Raw genomic sequence first — 12,815 nt, forward strand, 5'->3', positions numbered from 1 at the left:
TTGAAACAGAATTGGGATTCTGTTAGCATGGGAGAAGGAAGATGGTGGTGGTGGGATGGGGGTTGGGGGGCAGGAGGCTTGCCACAGAGTTCCCATCAAGGCTGTGTTAATGGCGAGGAATAGCGATTGGACTCGGGTTACTTCATACGAAGAAGTACAGGAGGAGGGGAGGACAGCACAGAGCAAGGAGACAGGCCTCCAGCAAAGGGGCGGCCACTACTCAGTGGTAGCTGACATTTTTTTTAATTTTTTTTTTTGATGCATGATGGGATCTCCCAATTTTCAAGACAGGAATCTGGATTTTCATGTCAAATCTCCAAATTTTAGTAGGTCGGGCCAAACATTTTTCAGTGATGTGTGAGCCCGATAAAATCCACCGCAGGCCAGGTCTGGTGAAGGGGCCGCCCGTTGGCAGCCTCTGGGAGTGCCTCCTCGTGGTTGCTGCCTATGCCTACCCTGCACATGGCTTCCACGCACCGTGGCGCGGCTCTGCAAACATATCTGACTCAGCTGTTCAGTGTGTCCCACTTCCAAATCCTCAGGGGAGGAAGCCGATCGGTCCAGTTTAGTGTCCGTTATCGTCCTGGCCCAATGAAGATGGGTTGGGAAGATTGGGTCAAGAGGTGCAAACCAAGGTGGCTCCTGGGCTCATGGAAGGCTCTCAGAAATGTCTGGAAGCCTGTTTGCCACCTCAGAGGGTGCCAGCCAGAAGGCAGAGAGATGCTGAGCAAGCAAGGAGCGTGCTTGGTGAGCTTATTCTCTGTGAAGGGGTTCCTTGTGGGATGATCCTTCCCGGGGCCCCTTCTCAAGGATTTACATGGTGTCCCTGGGGCCACTCAGTGGGCCGCTGATGCCGTTCGGGATCCTGGATGTGAAACAGGCATCATATGTCGGTAGTTTCATGCCTCATCTCTTCTGCCTCCTCTGTGTTCCAGTTCGACACATAACTTCCAGTGAAATCTGTTACAGCATTCCCCGAGGTTCATTCTGTGGCATTAGGGCTGGGCAAAAGGCTTCCATAGGTTTAGGAAGACACAACATCAGATACCAGTCTTTGCTGAAGGACTTTTCAGAACCTTTCATATGTTAATGCAACTTGTCATCGAGTGGCTTCACCTCAACTGCCTCGTTTTCCTGCTCGCCTCTTGGACTTTCTGAGATTTCCTGAGGACTCATGGAGTAAGCTTTAGCAAGGCCAGCCCCAGAGAGAGAGGGCAAAGCGTGCCCAGATGGGGCTGGACTCACCTCCAGGAATTGACCTTCACCTCATGCTTCTTGTGCACAGGAGCCAGGGGCGGGGTGGGGGGTAAGTGATGACTTAGAGAGAAGCACATTGATTAGTTGGCCGAGGAAAGCGGGAAGTCCTTGTGGGGGGAGAGGGGGATGATGGTCATTGGCACCTTCAGAGGTGAGATGGTGGCATCCTGAGCAACTTCCTTTCTTCCAAGACCTCGCCCAAGAGCTTGGCCGCCTCCAGGGCACAGCCCCAGTGGATGGTGAGCCCGTAGCCTCCATGGCCGTAGTTGTGGATGACCTGGGAGAGGAAGAGAGGAGGTGGCCTGGTCTGCCCTGAAAGATTCAGGAACTTTCTGAAGAGTCCTGGACAAAGCCAGAGGACATGGAAACTCTTCTCGGCACCCTGGCGGGAGGGTGGGGACTCCTGGAACAGCAGTAAGGGGATTGTTTGGGGAACTGGAGGTTGACACTCTAGACTCCTCTTCTACTTAGGAGATGAACCTGCTTTATACACTCAGCACAGGAAATGCAGAATCATCTAGAACTTGAGGTCAGAGATCCCCCCCACACACACACACACACATAAAATGGTTTGAAGTTCTCTAAATCACCTTCCTCGTTCCCACCCTGCTCCGGATTGCTGAACCTCCTGTGTTAATAGACGACTCTTCTACCCATGTTGGGAGCAAAGAAAACCAGGGGCACCCTAGGAGTGGGGTCTGGGGAACGTGCTTATTCATCCTGGAGATAGAGGCAAGACCTTGGGGCCCTTTTCAAAGCTAAAAGCGTTAGCTGGGACTTAAAAACTCCATGCGTGACCCTCCCGATTGTACACACATCCACAGGATAAGAAAGGACGGGTGACCTCGATGGGGAAGATTGCTTTCCTGATGGGAGCCCAGTCCCCACCCACTCAGGTCCGTGCCTTCAGCCCAGGACAGCACCTCCCATCATTTCAATAAGCCCATTCCTACCCTATGAGAGGGGACCCCAGAGAGACAATGGAGCAGCCACAAATGGACACCTGGGAAATGGGGCTGGACTCCCATTCAGATCACATCCCAAGCCTGTCCCTCACCGGTGGTCTGATGTAGGCGAACGACTCTACCTCTTGGAGCCCCCGTTTGCTGAAGCACAGGGAGGACAGTCCCCGCCCCAAAGAGCCGTAGGGAGAGATTCCCTAAGGTCGTTCGTGTCATGGGCATAAAGCAGATGTTCAATGAGTGCCCATTTCCTTCTGCTTGACCACAGGTTCCAGCAAACCGAGGAACTGCCCTCTGTGTAACCTTGAGTGGGTCCTTTCCCATCACTGAGCCTCATTTATAGAGGAGGGGACATTAGCCAGCTCTGCCAAGAGCCCTCTTAGAGGTGGGGAGGGCATTGCTTTCCATGCCAGGAAAGCGTACCTCTGTGTTTGAAGATCCGAAGCAAAGCTGTTCTCTTTCTAGCCGAATCTGGGGGCGTACTGGCCGGAAGCCAGTCAATTCAGCAACAATTTTGGCATCCTGGAGAGAAAAGTGTTAGTCATTCATCTCTGGATTATTTTTTTTTCAGCTGCCATTTTTAGGGGATAGAGAGTTCACTTTTGGGACCTCGGTGTCATTACCACCACCTTGAACACCATCAATGTCTGTCTTATTCATCATCACTGCCAACATCACCACCTTTGTCAGCCACCAACATCATTACTATCACTCGTTCCCCCCACTTCTATCAGCTTCTCCATCTTTATCCACCACCAGTCACCACCATGATACTGTCAACAGTCACCACCTCATCACCATCCTTATTACCATCCTCAGCATTTTCATCACCATCAATACCAACCACTACCTCCACCTGCTCATCACACCCTCATCACCGTCAGTGTTGTCATTGCCACTAACAGGTGAGATGGTGGCATCCTGTGAAAACTGAAATTTCTGCACCAAATACATGTGCTCCTCGTGAACACTGACTAAGGTGTTTTGAGGATGTCACCTCAGCAGAGAGTAAGTCTTAGTCATGGTCATATCGGTTTCATCAGCCCATAGCAGGACTTCCCTGGACATGATCAAATTCGGGTGTATTCCACAGACCCTTGCTGGAATTAACTCGCCCAGTTATCCCGTGGTGGAATCTTCCCCTCCTCACGTGTCCTCATGATCAAGCTGCCCGGAGCCTGGTGCAGGGACCGGATACCTCTCCCCTTTACCTTCAGTGTGGGCTCCAGTCTGCAGCAGCCTTCCCAGATGGTGTTGTGGTCTTCACTGTTGTTCACCTCGCTCCAGTTCCCCAGCTGGAAGATGCCTCCAAGAGTCACTGCCTGGATCCTACATAAAAGTAAGGAGGGTCAAGGAGGAAGGGAAACGAAGCCTTTGAGATGAGTGGGGGTCATTACCCTGCTAACCCTTACCACCACCTCTACCTAACTCGCTCCTACCATCAACATCCCTGCTCACATACCACCAACACCATGGCCATTGCCATTGTCATCACCATCAACCACCACTTCCGCCATCACCGTTATTGGCATCTCTTCACGTGTACAGCATGGCAACTATTGTTAACAATACTGTATGAATACTTGAAAATTGCTAAGAGAATAGATTTAATATATATATATATATATATATATATATATATATATATATATATATATAATTGATTTCAGAGAAGAAGGGAGATGTAGAGAGAGATAGAAGCATCAATGATGAGAGAGGCTCATTGATCGGCTGCCTCCTGCATGCAACCTGGGTATGTGCCCTGACTGGGAACCGAATCCGGGACCTCTTGGTCCATGGGTCGACGCTCAATCCACTCAGCCACCACGGCCAGGCAAGAGAGTAGATTTTAAGTGTTCTCACCACACACAATGTAATTATGTGAGGTAATGAATGTGCTAACTAACCTTATTGTGGCAATCATTTCATAATATATACATATATCAAATCAGATTATGCATCTCAAATGAGCACAACGTTATGTGTCAATTATATCTCAATAAACCTGGAAAAAAATATTGTCATATCCATCAACAACACCATCTGCACTACTTCCTTCCTTGTTACCATTAAGATGTCATCACCATCATCTCCCAGTCACCATTTCCACCACCGTCATTATTAGCCATGGATATTGTCATCTCCTGCACACCATCAACCTCACCATTGAGACAGTCAGCACAGCCACAGAGTTAACATGGCCTCTGAGCCTGTCACCTCTGCCACTCTGTTAACGTTATCATTGCTACTCTCATCTCCATCAGCACTGCCTGCCTCCCCACTCCCAGCCACCACCATCATCAACCCTGATCTCATCAACAGCAGTACTATCTTTACTGCCACTCTTTCACTATCAACATCGTTGTCATCGCATCGATACCACCGCCATATTCATTAACATCAGCACCTCTGTCCTTACTATCACCATCAACGCCAATCACCCTTCCCACCACCCTTCCTGCTATTGCCATCCACACGGCTTCTAGTGTCGCCGCCATCACGTCTTTGTCTCCAGCATCACCTTGGTCTCTAGCATCACGCTCATCCAAAAGCTTGTTCAAGCCTGGCCGGCGTGGCGTGGCTCGGTGGTTGGTGTTTCCATCTCTGTTGCCCTCTCCCGGGCACTTAATGACTCAACCACACTTTTAAAAAAGCATTTGAAGAAAAAAGCTGAAGAGACTAAGCAAGGGGCCTGGGGCAGGCAGCAGGAGCTTAAGGGGGGCATAGAGATGGCCCCTCTTCTGCCTAGGATGCCAGCTTGTTACCCTGGGATGATGTACGGGGACTTGTAGATGCCTCTGTCTAGGTCATGGGTGATGATGAAGTGCTTCATCCAAGGAGCATCCACCTGTGGAGAGAGGACCGAGAAGTCTCCTCAGGGGAGAGGGATCAGCGGGCCCCTGCCCTGCTCCCCTCCAAGACCACGTGCTCTGATAAGAGTGGACAGTTCCCAGGACCCCCTGCCACCGTCTGCCCCTGGCTGCCTGCGCTCGCAGGAAGAGCACCCGGACTGAGAGCCCACCTGTTCCCTGAAGCATCGCATGTTTTCACCCACATACCCACAGAAAAGCCCAGCACGCATGTGCAAACACACACACACACACACACACACACACACACACACACACGCACACGAACACACACGCCATCCCCACACACCTGCACGCCTACGAATGCACATGTGTACATTCACAAATAGGCATGCCTCGCGCACATGTACACGTACACCGTGAGGGGTGGTGTGGACTGATGCTTAGACCCAGGCTCTTAATCCAGGCTGCCTGGGTTCTAATCCCAGCTCCACCGCTTACTGCTGCGTGAAATTGTGCATGTTCCTTAATTCCTCCGTGCCTCAGTTTCCCCATCGGCGAGAGGGCGATGGTGATATGATAGACCCCCATCTCAAAGTGTTGTGGTAAGGATTCAGTGATAGACACAATAAAGTCCTCTTTTCGTTATAATAATAGGCATGCTCGCACATCTATGCAGCTCCCATATGTGCACAAGCATATACACTGAGTGGCCAGATTATTCTGATCTCTGAACGTGTAATAATCTGGCCACTCAGTGTATATCCTATATAATAAAAGGCTAATATGCAAATTGTCCCCTCGACCAGGAGTTTGACCAGCAGGCAGGTCGGCCAAGCACCCATGTCCCCTCCCCCTGGCCAGACTGGCCGGACCCCACCCACGCACGAATTCATGCACCAGGCCTCTAAAATACACACACACACACACACACACACACACACACACACACACACACACACTGAGTGGCCAGATTATTATGCATTCAGAGATCATAATAATCTGGCCACTCAGTGTATTTATACACATACATGCTTTGCTATTAAGAAGAAATCTCGAAAGAGAACATTTGGGAGGGTCGTGTTGCTTCTTCACCATGCAATTCCTCTGACAGATGTCCCTGACCCCATGCTCTGTCTTTGGAGACGAAATAAGCAGGCAGCTACCATCTTCCTAGCAACAAAAGCCTGAGGTCTCATCCCTCACCTCCACACTCACCTTAATGATCTGCCCCCGGCCTGGCTGCAGCAGCGGGTCCGGCTGCAGCGCCCCGGCCCACACGCCGGTGCAGTTGATAATCACGTCGGCGCCTCCTCTTGCCACCTGGCAGCAACCAACAGGGCAGGTAGGGTGGAAGGGGGTCAGGATCCTGGTACCTCCTGCCCCCTCCCCTCCCCTCCTTTCACCTCAAAGCTCTCAGCTCCCTGTGGCACAGCAGGGCGGAGGCTCAGGGAGGAATTCCTGGGCCTTACTCCTAATGTCTGCTCTGCCCTTGACCTGCCGGGTGGCCTCCGAAATGTCCTGTCACCTCCTCTAGGCTCAACTGCTTTAGCAATAAAACGGGGCTGGTGATGCACATTCACAAGCCACGGTGAGGATCCAGTGTGGCTCTGGGTGTCAAAGTGCTTAGAAAGGCGTACCGTGGAAAAGGGGGAACCTTTCTGGAACCTTCCAGAAGAAGTCAGAAAGCAAGCAGAGCTAGTTCTCTTCCTCTTTCTGACTCCCCCCCCCCCCATTTTTAAAAAATATATTTTATTGATTTTTTTATAGAGAGGAAGTAAGAGGGAGAGAGAGTTAGAAACATCGATGAGAGAGAAACATCAATCAGCTGCCTCCTGCACACCCCCTACTGGGGATGTGCCCACAACCAAGGTACATGCCCTTGACCGGAATCGAACCTGGGACCCTTGAGTCCGCAGGCTGACGCTCTATCCACTGAGCCAAACCGGTCAGGGCTCTTTCTGACTCCTTTTCCTTTCATTCTCTTGCCTTCTCTTATGCCAAGACATCTTCAGGAGGCACGTTGGAACCCCTAGTGCTGGGCATGGATGGGATACTCAGTAAGTCCAGGATGGAGCCTGATGGGCACCCAGCCCCCCAGCCCCGCCCTCGTGATGCCCCTCAGAGGTCAGTCCTGGGGCATGCCCATTGCAGGGGACTGTTATTGTTCATGAGCTAGTGTTTGCTACACTGGACTGTCATCTCTTTGGGAATGAGGGCTGCGTCTGAGTCAGCTGTATTTCCCAAGTGCCCATCAGGCCTGGGCGCAGAGCGATGCTTACTATAGAATGCTAGTAGCTGCGGGTACTGAGCGCCTTCCCCGAGCCAAGCACTACCCTAGCTGCTGGGATGGAGTGAAGTCATAGAACAAAGCTCCTGGGGCCAGGCCAGCGGCTGATGGGGGCTGCTCCTGTCATGATTACTGGTGGTGGTGTTACTCCGGCGGTGAGTCAGCCGGGGCCCGTGACTTTGCAGAAGCATCAACCCAGATGTTGGTAGGAGGCAACCCAAGTGTCTGGAACGTGGGGGTGGGGAGCAGCTGATACTGGGAAAAAGCAGCTAGCTCTCTGAGGCTTTAATATAGATCAGCCCTTCATGGCCGCCATGATCCCCCTGTCCCTCCACTTCTGCCACCAATATCAAGGCAAAATGCCCGAGTCCTCCTGGGGTCGACAAACGTTCGGAGTCTGGGATGGGCCTCAAAGGGATTCTGGAAGACTGAGGAGGGGGCCCTCAACTCAGCAACAGAAAGCGAAGGCCTGCCCCCTTCTCCTCCCTCCCACACCCAGCCCCCGCCAGCCCTGCAGCTCACCTCCTCAAAGGACTCCACCTTCTGCTGGACGAACCTCACTCCCCTCTCGGTTAACCTGGGATGATCAGACACACGGAAAAGCTCATTACTCAACCCTCTCTCCCACCTCTCCACAAGGACGGCGTGGGGGACACGTCCCAAAGACCCTCTGTCCCATGGGGTGCTCCTTGAGAAAACGGCTGGTGCCCCAGGGGGCCGTGAAATGTCCCTTGGGAAACCTGAGACGGTCCAAGCTCCTCATCGGGCAGATGGAGATGGGAGAAGGGCCTTGCTGAAGGTCATACTGTGAGTCAGTGACGGGGCTGGGACTCAAACTAAATGCAGGGTGGAGGGGGGACAGGGTTGGACCAATGCACCCCTTTGTCAGAAGCAGAGCATGAGGAGGGAGGTGGGCTAGAGACACTCACCCCTCCCTCTAAATGTCCCAGCTGAAAAATATTTGTCACTATTAGAAATATAGTAGAAACATCAACAGAACAAGAAATAAACCATATAAAGGCTGAAGTCTAACCTCAGGACTATTTTATCTACACAGTTTCCTCAAGGTAGAAAAACTTGGAGCATTTGTTCCGGGAAGAGCCTAGACAGGAGTCATTAAGTGTTCCAAGGTTAGAAGAAAGAACCGGGTTTTAGCACAATAGTTCATAAACCTGGCTGATCATTAGAATCACCCAGGGGACTTCCTAAAATATAAATTTCTGAGCCCCATCCCAGAGGTTTTGATTCAGTAGATATGACGTAGGGTCCTGAAATCGATGTTTTTAAAAACACCCCAGGTCACCTGATAAAAGCCACTATCTATTCTATAGTTTTCAACATCATAATGAAATAGTAATATGTAGGAAATATATGGAATCTTTCCTAATAGGAAGGCACGTGAATGTAAATACAAATGTATCTCTCACGCTAATGTAGAACACTTCAAGATTCCTATCAACATCAGGAACAAGACAGGGACATCCACTATCACCTGTATTACTTAACATTGTTCTGGAGGTACTGGCCATAGCAGTTAGACAAGAAGAAAAAAAAAAAAAAGGTGAGGTGTAAAAATAAAAGGCAACTAATGTTTTGTAGATGATGTAAATAGACCTGGAAAACTTAAGAGAATCCATTTAAAGCTACTACACAAACATTATGGATTTTCAGTGAGGTCGATAACAAACATCACATGTAAAGGGTTGCCCAGGTGGTTCTGTTGCCCAACCAGACGTGGGAACCACTGCACAGTGGTTAACTCCCACCACACCTAAAGGTTAACATGTGGGGTTGTTCACTACAAAGACGAATACCATGAACAATCATCTGCTACAGCCCTGGTCCCTGGGAGGTGTTTTGCTGAAGCTAACGTTGAACATCTCACCTTTCAGTCAGCCACTGCAGATACCTCCTCCCCTCCAGAGTCAGGCTTGTGTTGAACCAGCCATAGCTAGAGTCACAGCAGGCAAAGGTGGGAATAAAGGATCAGAATTAGAAGGCTATCAAATGGAGACGGGAGCAGTGTTGGGGTGTTTTTTTTTTGGGGGGGGGAGGGGAGGGGAGGGAGGGAGGGAGGTGGTGGTGGTGTGGGCCCAAGGGTCAAGACAGGACCACTGGGAGAAGGTCAAGTGGGAAGTGGTGTTTAGCTCAATGCCAGGAAATTTGTTCTGCCATACAAAGCCATCCCTGACATAGGGATGTGCAAGCGGAGACCGGATGTACATTTGTAGAGGGGATTCCAGCATTGGGTGGGGCGAGGAGAGGACCAGAAAGACACTGGGCTGTAGGGAAAAGAATAGAGGGGTTTGGAGTCGCACAGACTGGATTGGAATCCCATTTTGGTCCCTTGGCTGTGTGACCTTAGGAAGGAACATAGCCTCTTTAAAGGGATACGGAGCATCTGGCCTTGGGATCTGTGGTTCCATGACCTCCACTTCCTTAGCCCAAGGCCCAGTATGGGTGGGTTTCTTCTTGGAAGGAGCTGAACAGAGCACCAGGGGACCAAGGTACGAGGGGCTCTAGGCGTAGGATGGGACAGGAACTTTGGTGACTCCATCTTCTGCTGCCTTCTGGACAGGTCTGTCTGAATTGTGGGGCCTCAGTCCCTTTGCCCATGACAGTAACCTTACCTGTAATCGGGGAACATGTCCAGCTCCCTGGGGGTCAGCTTCCGAAATCCCAGAACTATGTCCTTCCAGGAAGGGTCCTGCAGAAGAAGGAGAGGAGGGGACACAGGGATGGGTGCACGTCAAGAGTAACTATAACAAAAATTTTATATCATGTTCACTGTGTGTAAGGCTCTGTTCCAAGCATTTTACTTATACCACTCCATTTAGTCTTCACAACAACCCACTGAGGTAGATACTATTATTATCCCCATTTTATAGATAGGCCCATTGAGGCTTAGAGAGTTTAAGTGACTTGTCTAAGATCACACAACTAATAAATGGTGGAGCTGAGATCTGAACCCATATAGTTTGGTTTCAGAGTCCAAAGTCTTAACCATTATGCTATACTAAGGGTAAGAGTAAGACTTGGGGTGAGTGATAGGGTAAGGGTTGGAAATATGGGAGACAAAAAGGGTGGCAATAAGAGTCACCAAGGAGTGAGAGTGGGGTCAGACAACATAAATGGAAATTTGATCTCACCGCTGAACACCTTGAATTCTCTGAGACTCAGTTTTCTGGTCTGTATCATGGAGTTCATAGTCACTCTTGGTCCCATGGAAGGTAATAGATAATGTGGGCAATGCTCTTAGCACAGGGTTAAATGTTGACTAAACCTTGGAGAGTTGGATTGGGGTTGTGGGCACCCAGTCAAATCACCCTCTCCAAGCAACCTGAGAATATCCCCCATGCTGTCTGGGTTCAAATCCCAGCTCTGCCACTAATTTAAAGCTTTATGAGCTCAAGTAAGGTACGCCATTTCATCTGCAAAAGGAAGATAATAATAACAACACTTACTTCCTGGTTATTGTGAGAGTCGAGTCACTATTTGTAAAGTAGTTAGGACAGGGCCTGGCACACAGTAGGTGCTTTAGAAGTGTGCACCACGATGAGTGTATTAGTCCATCTTGATGAAAAGCCCGGGGACCACCTCCAGGGTCACAGGACATATTTTGGCCTCAGCACCAAGTAAGTGCCCACCACTGCAGAACCTGACTAAGCGTTACCCATGCCCATCAAAGGCCAGTCCCCTCTGTTTGTCAGAAGATTCTTGGGTCTCTGCCAATTTAATAGCAACATGGGAAACAAACAAACAAACAAATCATTTTAAAAGCAAGAAGTAGGATTTCAAGTAAACTTGTTTTGGACACAGGAGTCTGTCGCCTTCGAGACTCAAAGTACTCCCCCAGACTCGAGGCCCCGCTGGCCTGTGATCAAGGCTCGGCCCCACGGTCAAGGGCTCCTCGCTCACCGGAACAGCTTCGTGGAAGAGGTTGTAGCCCGAGATCGGGGCCAGGCCCATGTTCGCAGCATTGGGAGAATGGATGTGGCCCAGGAGGTAGTCGAAGGTCTGCCGGTTCCAATGCCTGGAAGAGTCCACCAGAGTCTCATCACGTCAGACCCTGAGCTGGATGAGACAGCGCTGAGGGCCAGCTTGCCCAGGGCTGTGGCCAGGCTGGTGGGGGGGTGTCCAAACCCAGAAACCCATCATGTTCCACTCCTGCAGCACCCCTCATGCCTATGGGTCTTCCCCTTCCCCAAGCTTTTCAATATGTCCCCATCAATGGAATAGAGACGAGGGAAACAGAGGATGCTCCCTCACAACCTTCCGGAACCTACCTCCCACTTAGGATCACGTAGTTGCCACGCTTCAACGAAGGCTTTGACCTGCTTCGGACACTGTGAGCCACTCGGTTCAAGCTCTCTCTAGGCACCGCCCCACTGTAAACACCAGCTTGCACTCCCAAATGCTTCCTCTGCTCCCTGGGCTCACAGCTCAACTACATTTCCCAGACTCCTTTGCAGCTAGGCATGACCACGTGACTGCCTTCTAGCCAAAAGACCCCAGAAACTGTGCACACGGAGTCTTCATGCTATGCTCCTTGTGCAGGTGCCGGCCCATGAGAAGGGCAACGTTGGAAGCCACGGAGGAGAATGAACAGAGCCACGAGCTGGAAAGGAGCCTGATCCCTGAACTGTCACCCGCCGATCAGGAACATGGGTTTGGAATTTGTGGGAAGAATAAAACGTCTGTTTGAGCTGCTACTCATCTGAGGCTTCCTTTGTTGAATCAGCTGGGGGTTTCAAAACTGACATCATGACCTTTGCAACGTCTTTGCTAAACCTGAGCATTCATCGACTCCCTTAGAAGTACTCCTGATTTACCGACTCATCTGGCATCAACAGCCACCTGGTTTAGGGGAGGAATGGAGACAGAGCCTCCATCGGTCTGGCACATGTCACTTGTATCACTGCCGAGATCAAGTGTAGCATCTGTCTAGCACCTAGAAGGGGCTTCCTATTTATTATTTTCTTCACATCATGCCAGGCCATAGCCTCCACAATGGGCATCCCCTCTGCAGACCCAGCTCCTCCCTCTGACCGCCCGGCCACCCTCTGGGACCCTCACTCACGCCTCCTGTTGGCTGCCGGGGTCGGAGAGGTAGGGCTGCCACAGGCCAGCAGCCACGTCGGTGTTGGTGAGCGGGGTGAAGCGGTCTGCGTAGACCTTCAAGTCCAGCGACTGCAGGACCGAGTGGTAGCGCTCGTGGATGCAGAGGGCGGTGGACAGCCCAATGACGCCCGCTCCAATCACCACCACGCGCATGGTGCCAGCCTGCAGGACGGAAGGGTGGAGGCGTGCCATCATCACCATCATCTCCATCTCCATCTCCATCACCACCATCACCACCATCTCCATCTCCATCTCCATCACCACCATCACCACCACCACCACCACCACCACCATCACCACCACCCACTGGAGGCTTAGAGAGTGGTGGATACTGCCAGGACCTTGCTAACACTCAGTCCTCGCCATGACCCTGAC

General features: G+C 51.0%; 1 protein-coding gene across 3 annotated transcripts; it reads right to left on the reverse strand.

Annotated features, from left to right (window-relative positions):
- Window positions 1–1,402: 1,402 nt before the first annotated feature.
- On the reverse strand, window positions 1,403–12,596 carry DAO (D-amino acid oxidase; the record flags this gene model as incomplete). Of its 3 annotated transcripts, none has more annotated exons than XM_079762315.1 (10): window positions 1,403–1,534; window positions 2,643–2,741; window positions 3,431–3,548; window positions 4,985–5,067; window positions 6,248–6,352; window positions 7,842–7,896; window positions 9,205–9,270; window positions 9,950–10,026; window positions 11,238–11,352; window positions 12,400–12,596. In XM_079762315.1, the coding sequence occupies 10 exons, from the start codon at window positions 12,591–12,593 to the stop codon at window positions 1,403–1,405; spliced, it is 1,044 nt and encodes a 347-aa protein (XP_079618441.1). The 3 variants fall into 3 exon arrangements, with proteins under 3 accessions (XP_079618441.1, XP_079618439.1, XP_079618440.1); XM_079762313.1 differs by having other exon boundaries at window positions 6,248–6,379; window positions 12,400–12,593; XM_079762314.1 differs by lacking the exons at window positions 1,403–1,534; window positions 3,431–3,548 and having other exon boundaries at window positions 2,717–2,741; window positions 12,400–12,593.
- Between the last annotated feature and the right edge of the window lie 219 nt (window positions 12,597–12,815).

The sequence above is a fragment of the Cnephaeus nilssonii genome (genome assembly GCF_951640355.1).
Source record: "Cnephaeus nilssonii genome assembly, chromosome: 22".
Taxonomy (NCBI): Eukaryota; Metazoa; Chordata; class Mammalia; order Chiroptera; family Vespertilionidae; genus Cnephaeus; species Cnephaeus nilssonii.